The sequence below is a fragment of the Peromyscus eremicus genome, chromosome 3 (genome assembly GCF_949786415.1).
Source record: "Peromyscus eremicus chromosome 3, PerEre_H2_v1, whole genome shotgun sequence".
Lineage (NCBI taxonomy): Eukaryota > Metazoa > Chordata > Mammalia > Rodentia > Cricetidae > Peromyscus > Peromyscus eremicus.
Genome location: NC_081418.1, coordinates 99,125,229 through 99,148,725, shown reverse-complemented (window position 1 = coordinate 99,148,725; position 23,497 = coordinate 99,125,229). Strand labels below are relative to the sequence as shown.

The window sequence follows — 23,497 nt, the reverse complement described above, 5'->3', positions numbered from 1 at the left end:
TTGGTCAGCTGAGTGTAAAATAAGCGTGAGATGACAGAGGTTTCTGGGATAGGCTGCTTGCTGAAGGCTCCCATAGGCCATGATTATGAGTTTCTCCTGAAGTTTTCCTGAGTTCCCAGACATGTGTTCTGTGACTATTCAACTTTTTAGTATGATACTTTGCAGGCATATTAAAGAAAACAGCATAATGAGTCAAATATTCATTATCAAGCCTCAGTAACCCAGAGGAGCAACTCAACAGCATCAGATGTCTGTATTTGCCTTCAGGCAGAAGTGACACACTGCATTTCTGTTTTAGAAAGATAATCCTCTTCAGTCTGGGAGAAGATCTTGGAAGGTGGCTTTACTAGATCATAAGACAAAGTCCTCACACTTTGGAAGCCATGAAACTGGACCAGGCACTCAGCTGCATGAACAAGGCTGTGCAGTCATACAGTATAGTTGTATGCCCTCCCTGTTTACTACAGTGCTAAGGCCTAGGACATCCTGCATGACAGGTCAGCATTTGACCCGAGCTATGCCCCAAGTGGAACACATATTCCAGGGGTCAAGCAAACACTTACAGAAGCTGTGTCTTTGCTAAGAGAGAAAGGACAAAGCAGAAAAAAACCTCAAAAACATCCTAAACTTAAAGCCTAATATACAGTGCTACAGTGTCACTGGGAACTGCTTGACACCAACATTTCAGATACGCTTTCCACTAAATAACTGGGTCTTTGCTACTTCTTAATTTCTTCTACTTCAGGAATTTCATCGTCTTTGTGCTGATAAGTATGCTACAGACAAACTTGGAAAAAGATGAGACTATAAATAAAATAGAAATTTCAAAAACCCTGACAATAAGAATCTTGTAGCCCAGGCATGCACCACCATGTGAATTTGAAACCAGCCTGGTCCAGTTCCAGGACAGCCAGGGCTACATAAAGAGACCCTGTCTGTCTGTCTGTCTTTTGGGTGGGGGGTAGGAGTTTGAGACAAGGTTTCTCTGTGTAGCTCTGACTGTCCTAGAACTCACTCTGTAGACCAGACTGGCCTTAAACTCAGAGATCTGGCTGCCTGTGCCTCCTGAGTGCTGGGATTAAAGGCATACACCACCCACCACCACCAGCTGGCTGAGAGACCCTGTCCCCAAAACAAACAAACAAACAAAAAATCTTGTGAGTTTTATAGAACATTTTCATATATTTGCTGTTTGGACAGAAACTTACAACTAGGCTATTATTTTTTGGAAATTCTTTGGTGCATAAAAATGGGTTAAAAGAAAGTAAGGTAAAACAAAAAGTTCTCTTAGGCTTCCTTTGTGCAGCTATAACCCGATGGCTTTCATTCACTCAATGCAAATATCTTCAAAACCTATTTATTAATCATAATTTGACATCATCCCACAGTACGAAAATGAGCTTTATCTGCACATAAATTTCTAAAAGTGTCAGTTTAAACAGCATGGCAGTATGTGAGTGGATGCCTTTAAAAAGTCACGGCAACCACGTGAGGTGCAAACAGTCTTGCGCATGTGAACTACGTCTGCTGCATGCCTGACAGCAGCAGTACCTCAGGCAGCAACGACTGCAGCTGCAGGATGACAATGTCAGACAGAATTCTGAGGGAAGCAAGCACCTCACTTTCTGTTTGCAGGGCTCTGCCTAGAAGAAGTCTCGAGTCCCATGGTCTTGCTCACAGGCTTTCTCAAAATCGCTCAGCATTGGGCAGCTTTCCCCTCCAGTCCTCTTTTCTGCCCGTTTTCTTAGACGGCCCTTCCTAAGGAGCTCCACTAAAACTATAGTGGAAATTCATAGCAAGGCTTACTATTTATGTTGGATTGGGGACTCTGTGGTAGAGCACTGAGTGGAGCACATGCTAGGCCCCAGGTTCAGTCTCCCCCTGAATACCCAGTAACACGATGGAGCATACTTACCCCACTTCACTGTCTTGTTCAGCACGGAGCATAGCCAGCCACTGCTGTTTATACACTGAGGACAGCCACTCTAAAGTGTAGACAGCAATTAACAAGTGGTTGGTAAAACTTACTCCTAAACTTATATTTAAAACAGCAATTCACAAAGCAGGCAGTTTGTTTTATAAATACACAGCAGCAATGAGACTCTTAGCTCTACCGTGATAAAGGGCATTAAGCCTTCTCTTAGACTTAAGAAGGACCTCCTTTCCGGAAGAGAGAAAACAGGCTATGCTGGCACCAGGCTATGCTGGCACCAGGCTATGCTGGCACCAGGCTATGCTGGCACCAGGCTATGCTGGCACTTCCCTTTGCTCCTCGCAGCACATCGATTCCATTTGTGAACATTGTTCCTAAGAGTGTTTTCAGGTATTTTTGGACCAGGCTGGCCTTGAACTTACAGAGATCTGCCTACCTCTGCCTCCTGAATGCTGGGCTTAAAGGCATACACTACCACTGCCTGGCTATTTTCAGTTTTTAATAAAGTTCTGTATTGGGGGACTTAATAATGGATTCTTCATCTATTAAGTTATCTGTAGTAACATCTCATTATGGGAAAAAAGCCATCTGTCAAGTTCTAGAGTGCTCTGCAGTAGGCGTGTACAGGGAAATGGAACAAAGAAGGTCTTGCTGGCTTTTAACTTTACCTAGTGGAAGGGCAACTGCGTGTAACCTACCACCATCCACACAAAATCTAAGACCACAGAGCTGAGAAAAGACAGGCAAGGTTCCACAGAGCAGTGGAGAAGAGAGGACTGAAGAGACAGAGGACTGTGAAAGGGAATGGGGCTATGAATGGCAGGTGAGATAACAGCTTGAAAACACCAAACTTCTGATGCAGAGCAATTCTGATGAGCAAGTCATGGCATTTCCATGGGTGGTAAGTGTCTACTATTCTGCAAAGATACATGTTCCCAGAGCTGAGGTCAAACAATGAGAAGGTAGGAATCCTATAAATAAACTGACTGGTTGGGAAGGAAGAGGGTAAATCAAGGGGTGATGTGGAGGAAGGAGTAGGGGTCAGGTCACGAGCAGTACTGGAAAGGACACTGGGGGCTAGGACTGACTGTGCCTGTCTTAACTTCCTGGTCCCTGGTCACCAGGCTGAGAGATAAGGTTCTCTTTAGTACAGCTAAATAAATGCAGAGAGGAGACAGACGATTTTGAGATTTTGTTGATCCCACCTCTAGAAAACAAACGAACGAACAAACAAACAGGGCTTGGGAGGTGTGGCGATAAGATGGATGAGAGTGGAGGAGGCCTAGCAGAGGCTACAGAATAAGACATCTGCTGAGATGACCTATGACAAATCTAACTCCACGACATGACGAACCTCAATTGAGCCTAACATTAAGACACCCGCTCTCCTGCTGAGGATGGAACCCAGGGCTCTGTGCATGGCACTCAATATCTCTGCCCCAGCCTACATCTTTAGCCCCATTTCCTTCTGAGAGCATATTCCAATGAGCCACATGACACTGTCTGCTTCCTTACAAAAGTGTGACATTTAACTTTAACTTACATTTTCTTTTTAAATTGAAATTTTGAACACACAGAAAATTTTGCTTATATTTATAAGATTGAATAAAATTTGTTTCAAGTCTTCTTAAATCACTTCACATCGGAAGAAAAAAAAAAACCCTGAAATCTGGCCATAAGTCTATTTTTTAAAAAATTTTATACCGGGTTGGGGATTTAGCTCAGTGGTAGAGCACTTGCCTAGCAAACACAAGGCCCTGGGTTCGATCCTCAGCTCAAAAAAAAAAAAAAAAAAGAAAAAAAAAAAAAGAAAGAAAGCTCCAGGCCAGCCATGGCAATACAATAAGACCCTGTATCTATCTATCTATCTATCTATCTATCTATCTATCTATCTATCTATCTATATACCAAATAAAATGCTTCAGACTCCAGATGTTTATACAATTTGTCTTTCAGACATAAAACTTGTCCCCTTGTACCAGACACACCAAATGTAAATTATATCAGACTGTTTTCCAAACTCAACCATCCTTAAAGATGGGGCTGGAGAGTTGGCTCGGTTGCTGCTCTTCCAGAGGACTCAAGTTTGGTTCCCTGCCCACAATCAGACAGTCTGCAACCAAGCCTGTGTAACTTCGGCTCTAGAGAATCCAATGCCTGCACCTGTACTCAAATGCACACACACACACACACACACACACACACGACACGTACTGATACACAATTAGAACCAATCTTTAGAGCACCTTAAGGAAAGTTTGACTGGAAGGACGTGTCATGGCTTTGGCATCTAATTTCCATCTCTGCCTGGGGTTTAGGACACACTAAACTACTATAGGCTTGGCGCCCTGCTTGCTTTCTCTCTTTTTGCTGGACTTTGCTTCAAAACCAGGGTCTTAAACATACTAGACAAATGTCCTAATGTACTTATACACTACCAAATGCAGCTTGCTACAACTACAACAGACTTATAAAAATAAATACTTGTTTCAAGAAATTTGAATTATAATGAGTAGACATACTTGATTCGACATGTTTAGGAATTCAGAAAAAGAAAAAGCAGAAACTAAGCAAATTTAAGAGGAACTAATAAAAGGAGCAGCTGTACTTTTTAAACATATCGAAAGTAATTTTTTCAGGCTACTATTCAAAACAGTGCACTGGTTACCCAACCTGAGGAATACCCAGAGCCAAGTGTGTGGTCGTACGCTTCCTACGGCAGCACTTGGGAAGTGGAAGTCTGAGATCAAACGCTTCAAGTTGGGGCTGAAGCTACAGCTAACTGGTAGGGGCTAGCATGCAGCACAAAGCCCTGAGTTTGATCCTCAGTACAGAAAACAAAAACAAAGTACTCTATTGCAAAATGCTTCTTAGTCACTTAAATATTGTGGCAGGTACTTTAATAATGACATGACACAGTATGAAATGTGAGCACCGGATGTTCACATGCTCATCTCCATGAGCATAAAGATACATACTTTATGGGATCAAAGATGACTTCCTGGTTTCTTTAACTGCTCTTTCCTATGCAAGTATGAAATGCTACAATCAGAAAAACATGACTTCAAGTCACAAACACATCAGGTTTTCTTACCTGAAGGTACCAGAGAATCCTGCTCAATGATCCTTGCAGAAGCCAGGTCACTGATAATGTACTGTAGCCTTAAATGTCTGAACACGGACACAAACGGTTTTCCCTGCTCAGTTTCAAGGAAAGTCGTCCCTTCAAAGTCTATTAAGAAAGTTTTAATTAAACAGCATTCTTGTCAAATGTGCTGTTTTACTAAATGTTTCTATGGAGACACACACACACACACACACACACACACACACACACACACACACACACACAGAGTCTGCTAGAATGCAAGTAAGCTACTTCCAAGGATTTCAACAGTCTTAGTAAATCTAAGATGTGGAAAACCTTAGAGGAACTTGAAAAATCTCTCAAATTAATTTTGGTACTAAATAGGCCTTTGGCTGAGACTTCAGCTGTCCTTTTATTCTTGTGGTTGATCTTACAGGACAGTATGGTAGGAGAGGTGTGCTTGAGGAAGTGGCTCACATGAGACTTTCTCTCTCTTTCTAATCCCTTCCCGAGGAACCCAGAAGGACATATGAGGGTCTTCACGTGATGACCAGGACAAGAACAGCTATCCATCCTTCTAACTGACATCAATAATAGATACCACATGCAACACCCATTATGTGGGTGTTGGGAATTGAACTTACGTCCTCTGCAAGGGTAGTACTCACTCTTAACAACTCCTGAGCTATGTCTCCAGCCCCAGCAAGGGCTGCTTACACACTGTGTGGTACATGTCACACACCACCTCTGCATCTACTTTCCAGTCAGTGATGCTCAGAAGCAGTCCAGAGGCCCTATCAGAGAGCCGGGGCCTAGCTTACCAGGGGACTCTAATCGGCCAAACAAGCAAGTATAACTCCCTGGATGAGCTGGTGACAAACAGGGGAACAGTGTAGTTCTGGGGTCAGAATGTGGCCACAGGTCAGGAGCCTGTCCTTACTCAGCACTGACTTTCCTGCTGTGAACAGGAGGCTCAAGTAGGAAATTGCTCAGCTGTCTTCCAGCTCTAAAACCAAGTCTGTAAGCGAAAGCCAAGGCCTGATTTTAAGAAGTATCATTAAAAGAAAAAGAAAAAAAAAAAAAAAAAGGCACGCGTGCGCGCGTGTGTGTGTGTGCTTGTGTGTGTGTGTGTGTGTGTGTGTGTGTGTGTGTGTGATTCTCAATAAAAATTTCAATATACCTTTTTTCCACTTTGAAAACCAGACATCTGTTTCTGTCAAAAGCTGCTTTAAAGACCCATTCCAGGAAGGTACCAGCTGAAGGAACATCCACTATTTAAAAAAATAATAAAAAAGGAATTGTAAGACTTTATCACTTCAAGATATTTTAAAATAGTCCTATTAAAAAAAAAACCTTTTTTTTTTTGAGATGGAGTCTCATGTAGCCCAGGCTGGCCTTGAAATTAATATGTAGCTAAGGATAACCTTAAACAACCTGTGGAGAGCTGGAGTTATAGGCCTGTGCCACTATACTCAGTTTAAGTCAGCAGTTCTCAACCTGTGGGTCACAACCCCCTTGGCAAACCTCTATCTCCAAAAATATTTAGACTCATAACAGTAGCAAAATTACAGTTATGAAGTCACAATGAAAATAATTTTATGGTTGGGAGGTTACCACAACATGAGGAATTGTACTGAAGGGTTGCAGCATTAAGAAAGTTGAAAACCACTGGTTTAAGAGGGGCTGGTTATTAAACCCAAGGCTCTGTACGTGCCAGGCAAACACTCTACCAATTGAGCTACATCTCTAGCCTATGACAATGGCTAAAATTTTCATTTTACAAGCAAATGAAAGCTTACTATTAAAGCTTTCAAGTCATCATGGCAGGAAATAGACCTCTGATAATAAAAACTCAGTGCATTATAATAATGAGAGTCGCAAGCACACCGTACTGAATCAAATACCTACAGCTTCAACATACATAAGACACTGGTAATTCTGTATTAATTTATTCTAATCATTAACAAAAATAACACTAAATATGTTGAAAGCCCACAAGACTGAAAAAAAAAGTGGACACGGGAAAAGGAAATTCTGACTCTGTGATGTTGAGACGGTACGGAAGCAGTAATGAGTGTGGATGTTCACTCTCCACCTGTCATGGAGAAGCTGAACACATCACCTAATTTCTCTGGGGTTAAATTTCTTCATTTGCAACTCGAGTGTCCTGGAGTGCTCCCCAGGTCACTAAGGGATGTGTACTGAGTGTTTATGAGCATGGTGCTGGCATCAAACCAGCTACACTGACAGAGTGATTGCCAGTGGAGCTCACAGGTAAAAGTGGGGTCCCACCCCCCCAAACACACACATTTTTCAACAGCCCAAATGCTAAGTTTCCTCGAAGGAAACTAACAGCTGCAGTCTCATCTTGACCACAGAAGCGCTGTGACTTGGAAGGTTCTCACTAAAGGTTTCACAGCTGCATGAAGTGCACACTACATTCTGCACAGGGACAACGGATTATTACAGGTGAGGCAGTGGGGCAACAGCAGTGGCCGCTGAGTACAAATGCTAGCCCTCACCGACAGTCACAGTAATAGCTGATTTTGTTTTCAATTGTGAAACAAAATTAGACCTAAATCTGTCAAAAGGGTGAAAAAAGCTGGGCTTGGTGCTCCTATGTGTAATCACTGCACATAAGAGGCCGAGGCAGAAGGATTGGTACAAGTGTGGGATGCAGAATGAGGCCCTGCCTCCAGAAAAAAAAGCAAAACCAAATATTGTGGTGGTTTGAAAGAGAACAGCATTATCTGAATGCCTACTCCTCAGTTGGTGGAAATGTTTGAGAAGAATTAGAAGGTGTGGCACTTTGAAAGTGTGTCAATGGGGGTGGGCTCTGAGGTTTTAAAAGCCCACCAGAGGTCCAATCTTTCTCTCTGCCTTCATCTTGCTGATAATGATTTAAACTCTCAGCTACTTCTCCAGCATCATGCCTGCTTGGCTGCTGCCATGCTCCCTGCCATGCTAATCATGGACTAACCCTCTGAAATTATTAGCGAGCCCCCAGTTAAATGCTTTCTTTTATAAGTTGTCTTGGTCATGGGGTCTCTTCACACCAACAGAACAATAACTAAGACAGTCACTAACCCCCAAATCTAAATAAAGACTTAGGATTTGGCACATAGCCACCTGCTTGAGATGGCGTGGTGGACTGACTTAGGTTTTCAACTGTGGTGATAGAGAAATGCACCAAGGATCACATGCTTTCACTTCAGGAGAGAACTGAACAAATTATAGGAGTCACATGACACTTAATGATGTAAGTGTCTTAGGTTAGGTGATGTGGCCACTATGGCTAAATAAGCATTGTGAGCACATTCAAGGACGGTGAGGCTGAGGCTGAGCTGTGGTGTTCAGGTTCGTTATTTTCAGCTTATGATGATGGATTTACCAGACACAACCCACTGTAAACCAAGCAGCACGTGTAGTTCTGCCTAACTGAGCACCCACAAGCACTGTTTCCAGCTTTTCACTATGGGAGCAACTGAAGTAATATTCCTGTATACATTCACCAATACCTTTTTAAGAGCTGTATACACATCCATCTCCACTTGCATCACAAATAAGTTCGATGAACCGATGAGCTGTTTCATGACGTTTATACTGGAAAGGACAAAACACAGAAGTAAGCTCGTCTTTATACACAGCTAAAGGACTCTGGTGACTTTTAAAAAACTTGTATTTGTGTGTATGTAATATGTATGAGTGCAGGCCCACACATGCCCTGGTGTGCAGAGGACAACTTTCAGGACTTGGCTCTCTCTTTCTACCACAGGTTCAGGGGCCTGAGATCAGGGCACGAGGCCTGTGTAGCAATTGCTGTTATCTGCTAAGCCATCTCATTGGCCCTAAAAACTTTTAATTCTCTGTCAAATGAAATATGGAACTGAAGATGGCAGCAATGTTATCTGCACGAGACAGAGCACCTTCACTAGCACTCCATTTCACACGACCCTTAATTGTGACCCTGGGTTGTGAAGGATCTGCAGAACCTGCATTTACTCAGATGCTGGAAAAGTACTGCAGAATCCGACTAAACAGCAGCACCCTCATCTTCCTCCCCCTATTTCTATGAAAAAATAAAAAAAAAATTGAAAATTCACTAAAATAGCTGCATCTTCAAAGTAACCTTTCTTTTCCTGAAGCAGGAAATTGCTACAGACCAGGCTGTTCTCAAACTTGCCATCCTCCTGTCTTAGCCTTCTCAGTGCTAAGATTATCAGCAGGCCACCACATACTATTCAAAATAACTTTTAACATCTATGTTTAAAAAAACTTTTAGTCAGAAAGTCCACTTAAGTCAGGCATGGTAGCTCATGCCTATAATTCCAGCAGAAGCAAAAGGATCTCTGTGAGTTCAAGGGTAGCCTGATCAACACAGTGAATTCCAGGATAGTCAGGGTTACACAGTGAGACTTGTCTCAAAGAACAAACAAACAAAAAGCAAACAAACAACATTTTTATTACTCTCAGAGTAAGATGAGGTACAGTAGTTTAAAGTTAGAAACGAAATGCGGTCACTGGCTGCTCACTCTGTTTTTTTCTTTCCTTTTCCTTTAACCAGAAAAGCTTCCGGGTTTTTAAGAAGACTCCTCTATGACACCTTCTTTCTGACAAAGTTCAGTGAGATCTCTAATACCTCTCCCACCTCAGAAGCCATGGCATACTAAACCCTTTGTTGTATTCGTTTTTATCAAAATGCTTCTAATCCCAGCATTCCAGAGGCACAGGTAGGTGAATCTGTGAGTTCAAGGCCTGCCTGATCTACATAGTGAGCTCCAAGGCAACCAGGGCTGTATAGAGAGAGCCTGTCTCAAAAACAAAAAACCCCAAAAACAAAACTACTTAAAAAAAAAAAACAAAAAAACAAAAAAAAAGGAAAAAAGACCAAAAAACCAAAAAAACACTCATGACAGACATGAGTATTATACCTTAGAGCCTTCAAAAAATCATTCCCATCCAGAATTTTCCAGTCTCACTGATACAGGAAAGCTCTGACCGTGGAAAACACAGCACAACCAAACTGCATCCTTCACAGCCCTCAACGGTACAGCTTTAATACTCCAAGGACATCAAGAAGAAAGTAAGACAGAGTGAACGATACATAGATGCAGTTCAAAGGGCCAAGCTAACTATGAGTATAATTTTTATCAGGTTCAGTAAACATTACTTTTTAATTTTATTCTATGTGTGTAAGCGCGTGTGTGTGTGTGTGTGTGTGTGTGTGTGTGTGTGTGTGGAGAGAGAGAGAGAGAGAGAGAGAGAGAGAGAGAGAGAGAGAGAGCGCACGAGCGAGCAGGAGGGAGAGAACACAGGTCATGACAGGTGTGAAGTCACGGGACAAGTCATAGGGACTGGTTCTCTCCCGTTACCCTGTGGTTCAGGGGATAGAACACAGGTCAACAGGCTTTTTGCGTAAGTGCCTCCATCCGCTGAGCCATCTATTGTCCCACAAAAATTGTAAGACAGGGTCTGGAAGATGGCTCAATGGTAAGAGTAAAAATGGTAAAAATCAGCTCTCATATGTGCTTTTAAATATTAAAAAGTAAAAACAAATCAAAACAGCAAGGAAGGAAGGACGAAAACTCATTACTGCTTCCCAGAACCCACACAGTGGCTCACAAACACCTCTAACTTCAGTTCTAGTGGATCCTACACCCTCTTCTGGTCTCTAAGGAGTCCTGGACAGAGACATACAGGCAGACAAACTGATATTAAAATAAATCTTTACAAAACATTTCCCCCCTAAAACATGTTGTTTTAGGAATTCAGTCATCAGTCAGCTAGCCAACTGAGAGGAGCGGTTTTTTTTTTTTCGGTCCAAGAGGAGGGGTTTTCATTGGGGATAGCCATGACTGAGGAAGAGGCAGGCCTTTTGGGGAGCAAGGAATGAGCGACTGCGGGTGTAAGAGGTGGCTTGTGACTCAATTTAGGTCCCCCATTTGTCCTTTAATATTTGTGCAGGATTTTGCTTGATAATAAACGGTAAAGAAATCTTTTATCATCTGGTGTACAACATGGTCTTGCAGAGCGGCTGTGCAGGAAAACAGGGGTGTGGGGAGGGTGTTCACCACCCTCCACCAGACTGCAGAGCAGCTGTGCAGGAAGGATGCACCCTAGCGATTTCTAGCAAGGCCATGTTCTATGATAAAAATGATTTTCAAACTATCCCTTTTGAAGCTTTACAGGCTTGCAGAAGCGAGGTAGCACTTGAACGTCTTTACAGTCTTAGAGGAGGGTACATTTCTATTACAATTGTTAAACAATATATGTACATTTTATAATTTACAATAAAGAGAGAGAGACGTGCAGCATTTATTCAGTTTGCGTATACAGTCAGGGTGCCTTTCACTAAATTGTTTGCTCTTCTTCTCCTCATTCTTCTGCTCTTCCTTCTGCTCCTCTTCCTCCTCCTCCTCTTCTTGAGACAAGGTCTTACTATGTAGCCCTGGCTGTCCTGAAACTTGGTATGTAGACCAAGCTGCCCTCTAACTCAGAGATCCACCTCTGCCTTCCAAGTGCTAAGATTAAAGGTGTGCACACTAGGCCTGGTTCTAATAAAGTTCTTTGTGTTTTACAAACACCTGAATACCTGAGCAAATGCAAAGTGTCACTTTAGGGTGATTTGCTGTGAAGGTTCTTGGAATCCAAATACCTGAGTTCTTTGAAAAGCTCCACACTCTGGTGAGTCATCAGGTTGTTCAGAAGCCACTCGAGGCACCTGAGGAAAAAGTGTGGTTAGCTATTTTATCTGAAACTGGTAAGTCACTGACATCTTAGTTTAGTGAAAAGATATTAATCATGCTAGGCCATGCTCAAAGTTTTTTACCTCAGTGATCTGAAATTTAGTATAGCTTTTGTCAGTAGTTATTATGGGGTATTCCCTTTATATTAGTATCATTTCTCATTAAGAAGTTAAATGCCTTGTAAGACGTTACCTTCCGTACCATCTGAAAATAAGCTCTGCAATTCTCAAACTACCCAGATCTACATAGTATATAAAGTCTGTGGTGCCTCCTCCTTAAGTGGCGGCCACAGCTGTATGAGCATAGTTCAGCCCCACCATGGTCACCGACAAGCGCAACTCTGAGCAACTTAATGCTCAGTCCAGAAGAAAAGCAGGCTTTCAAAGTAACAAATTCTATCACTCTATTCTTTCCCCCACTAATTCTTTATTACACTCTCATAAAACTACAACACAGCCAAATTCCCAGAAGTGGGATGGGAAAAAATAGGAAAAGTGACTCACTTTTTCTTTACAGAGTCTAATCCATAGGTCCCTGCTGATGTATAATAGCCACACACAGTTTTCACATTAATTGTTTCCTTCATTGTCTCACCACACTGCTGTATTAAACCATCCTGTAAATATAAACAAGCACTGGAAAGGCCATTTCACCTGGGAAAATCAGCTCTCATATGTGCTTTTAAATATTAAAAAGTAAAAACAAATCAAAACAGCAAGGAAGGAAGGACGAAAACTCATTAAGTGCAGCAAGCCTAAGTTTCTTCTAAGTCAACAAAAACACCGAAGAAAGGATCCAGCAAGTGCCCCACTCCACACCTGGGACGGAGAACGAAATGGGCAGGGGAGGCACAGGGACAGGGAGACGCTGTGTGTCTCAGCTCTGTTTTCCACTCTGGACCTTTGCAAACGTCTTCAACAGCACCTTACCGTACGTTCTTCCTGCTCTTACTAATCTAAGAACTCTTTACACAGCTAACCAAGAGACAAGGTAGACAAAGAAATGATACAGATGTATGGAACATCACTCAGTAAAGTTTAAAGCACCATCAATACCCAACCGATGCTCTAAACAAGTATATCATAGTTTTAAGTAACATATTAAAATTGTAATCTAAAAGAGTCACATAGGTTTCAAATAAACCACCTCCCACGTACACAGAATATTGTCATTTTTCATTCAGATTTCTGAAATATATTCATCATGCAACTATATATTATTAAGTTAGAATTAGTAAGTTATAAAAATAAGGCAGAAAGCAGATTTAGAACAAATCCAAAAACGACCAAAGTTAGAATATATATTCAAAGTAAGTATTGGAAAGATAAAAATATTTGAAAAAAAATATTATCAACCAGGACAATAAACAAGCTAATAACTAGCACTTTTTCATTTTTATTTTTTTGGTTTTTCCAGACAGGGTTTCTCTGTGTAACAGCCCTTGCTGTCCTGCATCTCATTCTGTAGACCAGGCTGGCCTTGAACTCACAGAGATCCACCTGCCTCTACCTCCTGAGTGCTGGGATCAAAGGCATGCGTCACTACCGCCTAGCCTAATAACAAGCACTTTAAATAGATCAGCAGGTCAAACCACAGAAGCTTAAATTAAAGCATAACATTGACGCATTGGTTTTTGAATTTAATTCTAGATCCTTCTTTTCCTAACACCTCAACTTCACTGTCCCAGTAGATCCCACCCTACCACCCGACTTCCTCTTCTGGAGCCTTTTCCTCTCTGGTTATTACTGTTACCTTCATCTAGATGGCATTTGGACAACCGCAGTACATTTGTGTCTCAAATGTGCTCTCTTTCCTTCACACACTGTACCTGAACTAGTCCTGTTGTTCTGGTGTGGGGCTGGGAATCAAACCCAAGGCCCTGCACAAGCCAAGCGAGTGCTCCACAACAGAGCTGTACCCTCAGCCAACCTGAAGTAGAAACAGTCTTTCCCTGATTAAAATCTTCCAAAGGTGCTCGCAGGTCAAGTTAAACTTTGCAACACACAAAAGGAACCCTCATGTGCTGGGTTTGGCCTTTCTCTCTAATCTTTTTTAATTTAATTTATTTTTTGTTTTGTTTCTTGAGATGGGATCTTAGCATGTAACTTTGGCATGTCTGTAAGTCACTGTATAGACTAGGCTGACCTTGACCTTAGAGATCTGCCTGCTTCTGTCTCCTGAGTGCTGGATTAAAGATGTGCACTACCGTCCCTGGATATTTTAGATGTTTATTACTTATGCTGTATGAATGGTGGGGGCACACTTCACAGCATGCACGTACTGATCCAGGATAGCTGGAGGACTCAGTTCTCTCCTTCTACCATGTGTGTCCTGGGGATGAACTCAAATCGTCAGCCTGGGTGGAGGCACCTTTATAGGCTCAGCTGTCTTGCCAGTCCTCCAACTCTATTTAACTGATGCTGGGAACTCAGTCTCCTTAATTCTCTAATCTTCTATTTTCTCCGACTTTCGGTCTTTCTGTTCCTGGTCCAAAATGCTGTTTTGCCCCTCTTTTCACACATGAAAGGTAAGCACACTTCAAACTCAATCTAAAATACAGTGTCCTGTGAGGGTCTAGGCTGAACTGGCCCTTCCTGTCTTTACAAGTTCATTAGACCCACGAGGTGCTTATGTTCTACTCTTAACACGGTAACTGTTGGGACCTTTTGGCTATGTATCCACCTCTCACCTGACCCTCACTGTACTGTGAGCTCCTTGAAGGCACACACAGATGTCCATGTTTAGGAACTACATCCTCTTTGGCCCCTTCACCAAGTCCCACACTGCACAGTATATTCAACATACAGTCACTGAATGACACACATCATTTACATAGGATGGTATCACAGTCAGGAGCTTAAATAACAGACTCAGTGCTTCTTTGACCCAATGAACTAAATTACTGATCATAAACCATCTGCTCAGCAGTCATGTCACTGATGGACAGAAGTCTGCAGAGGAACGTGGGCAAGCGAACGTTCCCAAATAGCAACTCACCAAGGAAGCTACTCAGAAACAGCTCCCATCCACTTCACACAGGGATCAAAGCCCCTCAATTGAACTAACGGCTGTTAGTCAAGCATTTTCAACAATTTCTAACAAATGGCATGTTTATACATTTTAAGAACTGCAGAAGCAGAATTTCACTTGTGTTTTAGAGGTGTGCACAGAGACATAGCAGGCACTGTGACACTGCTGAGTGGTGGCATACTCACCAACTGCAGCATGCAAGCTGCAGCCAAAATGGCGACGACACGGCTGGGTTTGATTAAGACGTCATCTCGATACAGTGATCCAAATGCAACCTGCAGTGCTGAAAGCAAAGTGCACACACATAATGAAACACTACCTGCAGGTGTGCGGCACGCCCTGCAGAAGCAGCAAGGACATTCGTCTGAACCTAGAGACGCAGCACGGATTAGACGGCAGCCTTCGCTATTGGTGGTATTAATACATAACGTGCTTGCTGCAGAGGATTCTGCCCGCTCCTGCCACATTCTTCTCTGTCTAATCTTAACACAGTCAGTAGTGAGAATTAAGGCCTCCTGGAAGATGGTTGTGCCAGAACTGATGAGTAGATCAATCACTAAGTGTTGGTACACAGCCCATCACTCTATGACAGTATTTTCTTTAGGGGAGTAGGTAAGGAACTCACTCACTATGTAGCTCAGGCTGGTCTCCAATTCACAGCAATCCTCCTGCCTCAGCCTCCTCAGTACCAGGATTATAGACCTGTGGCACCAGGCCACTAAGGTGTGAGTTTAAACTCCTGGCCTTGTCTGTGCCCACTCATGCCCAGCTCCTCAAAGCTTTCCAAAACTGCTCCTCCTCCAACGCCACTCTCTTGGATGCTCTTCGGTTTGCTGTGTGAACCTCAAGTTTCTTTGCGTATGGAGCAGGCCCTGGGTCTTTCCACTCGGCCTATGCAATGAGACGAGCAGAAGGAGAAGCAGGATAGGAACCGGAGAGGGCGGTCTATGGAGGCTCATGGAGCTGGTTCCACAACCCGGTATCCTCTCCCCAGCCCTGTTTCCTCAGCCACAGGTCCTCTGAGCTCTGACCCAGCCTGCTACATGCTTCATATGCTTACTGCTCCACAAAAGATCTTCACACATCATTTATTTTTATTTCTTGCTGTTAAGAGATCAAACCTAGTACAGGGTAGGAAAGTACTCTTAACACTCAACTATACTGCCAACCCTCAATACATTCTTTAAAAAAGTAGTCATACTTTCTATCCTTCTTCTCACATCCCTCATATCCACAGACACATAAGCAGATTGATTAGACTCCTGTGACAAACAGAGACAGGAAGAACAGAAGAGATAAGCTATGGAGTAAATTAATAGGAAATCTTCACCTTCCTGTATATAACACAACTTTTCCCTAGCCTATAAGGCTAGGATATTTTTCATCAAAAGAATAGTAAGGTTCTGTTTTTAAGATTTTTATACACTAATAATTATGGAGGTCATACCTTCTATATCAATGTTCTGGTCAGGAATCTCCAGTTCAATAATATTCATGCTGGATTCTTTCCAAGAACCACTGAACATACTAGAAAAGTAGCCAGACTGGAAAAAAAAAAGTCAATGATTAGCTAGTACTTCATCTTTGAAATATTTTTCTCATTTCTAATTCCAAGCAACTACCTAATCAAAACTAATCTAACATACCATTTCAGGAGAAAAAGAGCATCAAAACATCTACAGGAGGAAACAAATTAAAATACGGTCATTACAGGTTAGAGTGAACTACATGTTAAATTTGATACTGTTGCAAAACTAAACCAGATTCTTAACTACTATCAGAGTCCCGACCCGACCCGAACCGCATCACTGTGGAACCTGGTCAACTTCTCACCAGTCACAGCAGCTCCTGGGAGTACACACTGCAGCATTTCTCACAAGCAACAGCATGCACACCAGCGTATGATTCTGCACTCAGGAGAGCTCAAGAAACAAGTCCTTCTCAAACTACTACCTTCTTTCTGTGGTCCCTCAGCAATTAGGGATCCAGAGTACTCCCAGATCGGACCAGAAAGGATGCACCCCAAAGAAATCCAAGACCCACAATTTAGTTTTACGTGACCACAATGGCTTCTGAATTCCAACAATAGGTAAAGTCTATCATTGCCTACCATATCCATTCCTCATAATTAGCACTGTAGTACTTTAGAACAGATCAAACATTTACTAATTAAAAGTTCCACTGCACGTCAAAAATATATAAATAATTAAAATAGAAGGAAATATAACATTCCTCAGCATTTAGGATCATCTGTTTGCACTTGTGGCTCCAGGACACAATCAACAGTAAATGAGATGCTGAAGTGCATAGGCTTTCACACTCTAAGTCCCCTGCAGGTCACTTGTGCCTAATACAATGTAAATGTTATATAATAATTACAGTTTTTTAGGGGGTGACAAAAGCTTTATATGTTCAGTACAGAAGCAACTGTCTTTTTTCCAAATATTTGTAACACAGAGTTGTTACATCTGAGGTTGTGGAACCTGCAGATACACAAGACCAGCTATTCACGGTGGCCCATAACAAGGACACAGACAACGGTTTCTGTCTGAAGATGCTGGCATGGATCATGAGACTTAGATGATAACTAATCCGGTTTCACAGAGGCCACCTCACCTTTAAGTCAGTAAGAGACTGCTTTTTCTTTTAGGGATTCAAAAAACAGATAGAGTAAAGATTGGTATTCTGATATACCCTGATTATAGTCTTTGGGATATAAAGGATTTCATCTTTCCTTCCTTTCTTAAAAATTTCTGGACTATATTCTTCAAATCAAAGTAAACTTGTTCAAAAATAAGTTTTAAAAGCTTTGATTAAAGTCGGGTGGCAGTGGTGGCACATGCCTTTATTCCCAGCACTCGGGAGGTAGAGGCAGGCGAGTCTCTGTGAGTTCCAGGCCAGCCTGTTCTATAGATCAAGTTCCAGGACAGCCAGGGCTACACAGAGAGACCCTGTCTCAAAAACAAAAACAAAAAAAGTTGTGATTTAAATGTGGGAGGAGGGACTGGAGAGATGGCTAAGCAGTTATGAGAACTTGCTGCCCTTTTCCAGGAGATGAGTTTAGTTCCCTGTACCCACATAAGGCAATTCACTATTGGGGATCTGACACCCTCTACTGGGCTCCACAGGCACTGTACTCAACTGCACAAACCCACACACAGACCCATATATAAATACATAAATTTTAAATGACAGAGATAAAACAAGTTTTTAAAAGAAATCTAATTAAATGTGGAAGGAACATCTTCGCTGGAAAATTCTAGCTCTATTGCCTTTGAGTCCATTATTCTCCAACAATGAAGGGAACACTAAATCCATAGGTAAGAGCCCACAAGGTCTAGTACACTGACTGGATGAAAAATAAGTGAAATAAAATGTCTGAGGGGCCTGGAGAGATGGCTCAGAGGTTAAATGCACTTGTTACCAAGACTAACAACTTGAGTTCAATTCCCAGGACTGGTAGAAGGAGAGAATCAACTCCCACAAGTTGTCCTCTGACACATTGACCCACCATGGCAAGCATGTGCAGACACACACAAAAGAAGAATAAATATTTTAAAGAGAAAAAACTGTCTGAGCTCTTAGTGCCATGTTGAAAATTCTGAGCCATTTTGAAGGGGAAAATAGAGACAGAAAAACGTTTAGCACAAAAGTCAAACAGGCGCATCAGCCTAATGACATTACCACTCACAGGTTTAACTCCACTGGGTTTTCTAGGAAAGGGAGTAAGCATTAACTTCTCATTCACTTTCTACAAAGAGCAGTATTTCAGAGAAACATATTCAAATCGTTATAAAAAAAATTTAATAACCTTAACCTGAATGTTACAGATTTTCTCCTAAATTCTTCCATTTTCAGCAAAGGCACTAAAACAAACTTCTTGACAACTAAGAGGCAACAGAGTGTAGAATAATCCTTTTGTACACTGTAAATATGTATTGTTCTCATTGGTTAATAAAGAACTGACTGGCCTATAGCTGGGCAGGAGAGATTGGGTGGGAAAGCCAGACTAGGAGAATTTTGGGAAGAAGAAGTGTGGAATCAGAAGAGTGGCCATGGGATGCAGAGGGAGCAAGACATGCTGGAGGACAGGTAAAGCCATGAGCCATGTGGCAGCATATAACTAATAGAAATGGGTTAATTTAAAATGTAAGGATTATCTAGTAACAAGCCTTAGCTATTGGCCGAGTATTTGTAATTAATAAGTCTCTGTGTTTGTTATTTGGAAACTGGTAGCCTGGAAATAAAAGTCCACCTCCAAATGGTGCTCAAAACTTTCTTTTTTTAATTAGACAAAAAGGGGGAAATGCTGTGGAATAATCCTTTTGAATACTGTAAAGATTTGTCATTCAAATTGGTTTAATAAAAGAGTGACTGGCTGGTAGTCAGGAAGGAAGTTTAGGTGGAACAACCAAACTAAGTGTGCTAGGATGAAGAAGGGTGGAGAGAGAGGAGTCACTAGCCGGAGAGAGAGAGTAAGCAAGACATACTGGACAGATAAAGCCACGAGCCATGTGGCAGCATATATATTAACAGAAATGAGTTAATTTAAAATGTAAGAGTTAGCTAGTAACAAACCTGAACTATTGGCTGAGCATTTATAATGGGAGCGCTTGTGGGACAGAAACTCCAGGATACATAACAGTGGGTAGTATGACCAAGAATTTCAAAACCTGGTTTGCAGGCTGAAGCCAGCTTTCACTTGCAGGGCCCACCATCTTTCTTTCCAGCAGATGCTTCACTAGGTGAGAGCGCACTATGAAATCCATCCAAACAGCAGAACATACTCCAGAGACCCCAAACTTCTCCAAGCAGCTCCCCAGTGCCTAAAACATCAGTGAAATACTCACTTGACATAAATAGATTTTGTGTAAGCTCCACTCTTCACCTAGAGCACAGATCTTAATGTCACTGTTCTCACCATTCAAAAACAACGTTTGATAGATGTACTTAGATGTGCTCTTTAATTTTTTCCTGTTAAGAAAACACAAAATTATATAAGCAAACAGCTTAGTGGGAGAGCACTAGCATCACTAGGCCCTGTCCAATGCCAACACATTAAAACATGCAACATTTCACTGATCTTCATACACAGTTAAGTCTCCTTTTGTCCTGTTTCTGTAAGATCCAACTTACCCACTGTGTGAATGAGGAGGAAGAGGTAGGTCAACAGAGGCTACACTGGGTGCTCTTACTAACAGCAGATGGGTGAGGCAGGAGGGTGGTATCTCTAGCCACCCTTTACAAGTTGTTGGTTCTAAATCAATTTGCTCAATAAACAAAGGCACATCAGCAATCACACTTTACTTATTTCCTTGTTTAGAAACCAGCGCTATGAAACGGACAGTGGTGGCACACACTTTTAATCCCAGCACTTGGGAGGCAGAGGTAGGTGGATCTCTGTGAGTTCAAGGCCAGCTTGGTCTACAGAGTGAGTTCCAGGATAGCAAGGGCTACACAGAGAAACCTTGTCTTGAAAACAAAACAAAACAAAACAAAGAAACCAGTGCTATGGAAGATTCAATACTGCTGCAGCAAACTATTACTCAACTATAATCCAGTTGGCAGAGTGCTTGCCTTGAATGCCTAAGGCCCTAGCTCAATCCTCAGCAACACAAAAAAAGAAAAAAAAAATTACGTTCAAGCTTATTTCAAACTAAACTAAACTCATTGTTTTTCCCCACTAGACAAATGATTTGCAACCCTAGATCAAAGCTTTTCAAAACTATGCTCAAAGGATAAGCATATTACAGGTCACTATTAAGGGCAGAGCTAAGAAACATGGACACTCTGTAACCTCACCCCCCAGAGCACCATCTATTCACCACCTATTATCTATTATATCTGCAAATATATTAGACTTCTGCATCAGACTTACTTTAGTAAAATAACTGAATTTTAAAAGCTTGGCAACCACGGAGTTGAGGACATGGCTCAGTTGGTAGAGTGCTTGCATAGCATGCACAAGGCCCTTGGGTTTAATCCTCACTACTGGATAGACCAGGTATAATGGGGCAAGTCTGTGCGCCCAGCACTGAGGAGGTATAGGAAGGACAACCTGGAGTTCAAGGCCCTATTTTGCTAATAGCAAGTTCGAGGCCAGCCTAGACTACATGGAAACCCTGACTTTAAAAAAAAAAAAAAAAAAAAAAAGAAAGAAAGAAAGTTTGCAATCTCTCCTCCAGATGTAAGTAAGAGAATGGTGGCCAGCAGGGGATGATCTAATTTTAAAATACATAATTTTAAAGATGTTATTTATTTACTTATGTGTCTATACATCTGTATACATGTATTCACAAGTGTAGGTGCACATATTTGAGCATGAAGAGGTCAAAGGAAGGCAGGTCAAAGGTATCATTCTCTACCTGCTTTTTTGTTGTTTGTTTTTTGAGACAGGGTTTCCCTGTATAGCCCTGCTGTCCTGGAACTCATTCTGTAGAGCAGGCTGGCCTCATACTCAGAGATCCAGCTGCCTCTGCCTCCCAAGTGCTGGGATTAAAGGCATGGGCTGACATTGCCCGGCTCCACCTGTTCCTTTTTAAGACAGGGTCTCTCCCTGAACCTGGAGCTTATGTATTCTGGTAAGCTGGAAAACAAAAATCCCCCTCGATCCTCCAGTCCCTGTCTCCCTCCCTGCCTTCCCCCAGAGATAAAGTGACAGGCGTGCACAGCACACCTGGTTTGGTACCTGGGTGCTGGGTTCATATATGAACTGCAGTTCTTGTGAGAGTGAAACAAGAGCTCTTAACCGCTGGGCCATCTGCAGCCCAGGCTAACCTATCTTAAAGTTTCTGATGACTTCTGATAGCTTTCTAGTAGTTAAACTTTTTAAAATCTCTGGGGATGGACAGATGGCTCGGTGGTTAAGAACACTGGATTCTCTTCCAGAGGACCTTGGTTTGATTTCCAGCATCTACATGGCTGTTCACAATAGTCTGTAACTCCAGGTCCCAGGGGATCTGGTGACCTCTTCTGGCCTCTGAAGGCACATGATTCGTGTGTGTGCACACATAAAAATAAAAACAACAACAAACCCTTTTAAAATCTCTTTCTAGAAACAAAAATAATTGCTGGGTGTGATAGTTTTAATTGTTAACTTGACACAATCTAGGTTCACCTAAGAATAAAATCTCAAGGAGAGATTTATTGTCTGAATTGGGTTGGACTGTGGGTTTATCTCTGGGTTATCTTGATTATGTTAACTAAGGTGGGAAGACCCACCCATTGTGAGTGATACCATTCTCTAAAAAGGTTTCTAAACTGTGTAAATATGAAGGAAGCAGAGTACACACGTGTTAATTCATTGTTCTCTGATCTTGATCACATACAATGTGCCAGCTGCTTCCAGTTCCTGCCTTGATTTCCCTGCAATGATGGACTGTAAACTGGAATTGTGAGCTAAAATAAACCACTTCTCTCCCAAACTGTATTTTCAGGGTGTTTTATCACAGCAACAGGAGAAGAAACTGGGCGTGGTGGTGCACACCCATAACCTCAGTGCTCCTAAGACAGGAAGATCAAGAGTTCAAGGTCAGTCTTGGCTAAAGAGCAAGTCTGAATGAGATCGTCATGAAACAAAGCAAGAGAAAGTTACTCTCTCACCCTGTGTCTGGAATCAGCATTGCATTAGTCAGGTTCTCTAGAAAACACACACACACACACACATTTATAAAGGGGATTTATTAGAATAGGTTACAGGCTGTGGTCCAGCTAGTCTACCAACAGAAAGTCCAAAAACCCAGTAGCTCAGTTCATGAGGCTGCCCAGAAAGTGTGGCCTAGATTAAAGGTGTATCTTCCTACCTCAAAAGATCTGGATTAAAAGTGTATCTTCTAGACTCAAAAGATCAAGATTAAAATCAAGATTAAAAGTGGTGTTCCCACTTCAAATGATTTAATTAAGAAAAAAATCCCTCACAGGTGTACCCAGCCTCTTGAGTTTTAGTTAATTTCAGATGGAGTCGAGTTGACAACTAAGAATAGCTTTTCGATATCAATTAGCAATCAAGAAAATGCCCACATGCTTCAAGACGTGTTCCAATTCAGACTCCTTCACATACCACTGGGCTGTCAAGTCGATAGCTGAAACTAACTAGAAATACCACTAAACAAAAGTTAAGGGAAAGAGAGCCAGAGTCCCAAGGAAAACTCACAACACAAGGAAGCAGGAATTTTCAAAAATGCATATTCATATGCTTGGAATTCTCAAACGACGACGACGATGCTTATAAAATGATAATGGGGTGCAGTAGCAAAGGATTACTCAGAACAAGAAAGAGATATTTAAATACATGCATATGAGTCTCTGGATTGTCAGGATTCACCAACTACCAAGCTGTCCAAAGACTCATAATAAGAGGCATTCATTATGTTCTAAAATACCAAAGAAAAAGACTTTCAAAAGGACAAAAACATGGTCACCTAAAAAGAAAACAGAATTGGACCCAGGTCAAAATCTCCATCCATGCTTAGGTTAGAAAACCAGTATCATCATCATTGGATAAAGGTGGCTGAGTGAATAAAGGTACCTGTTGCCAAGTCTAAGGGCTCAAGTGTGATTGATGCCTGGAACCTTCATGGTGGAATGGGAAAATCAATTTCCCATCCTCTGACCTCTACATGGGATGTGTACACACATGTACATGCACACCAAGTAAAAATACAATATTTTTTTTAAAAAGTAGATGTTTATCTACAATAT

General features: G+C 41.8%; 1 protein-coding gene across 2 annotated transcripts in view; it reads right to left on the bottom strand.

The window, feature by feature from the left end:
* Positions 1-23,497, bottom strand: part of Gmcl1 (germ cell-less 1, spermatogenesis associated) — a 39,181-nt gene that overhangs the window by 10,602 nt on the left and 5,082 nt on the right. For both annotated transcript variants that reach the window (XM_059258131.1, XM_059258130.1), the window contains exons 2-10: positions 19,648-19,771; positions 16,245-16,341; positions 14,983-15,080; positions 12,271-12,383; positions 11,677-11,742; positions 8,540-8,624; positions 6,202-6,292; positions 5,028-5,165; positions 1,916-1,985 (exon numbers count right to left, since the gene is read on the bottom strand). In XM_059258131.1, coding sequence (XP_059114114.1) covers positions 1,916-1,985; positions 5,028-5,165; positions 6,202-6,292; positions 8,540-8,624; positions 11,677-11,742; positions 12,271-12,383; positions 14,983-15,080; positions 16,245-16,341; positions 19,648-19,771 — 882 coding nt within the window. The remainder of the gene's footprint in view (positions 1-1,915; positions 1,986-5,027; positions 5,166-6,201; positions 6,293-8,539; positions 8,625-11,676; positions 11,743-12,270; positions 12,384-14,982; positions 15,081-16,244; positions 16,342-19,647; positions 19,772-23,497) is intronic.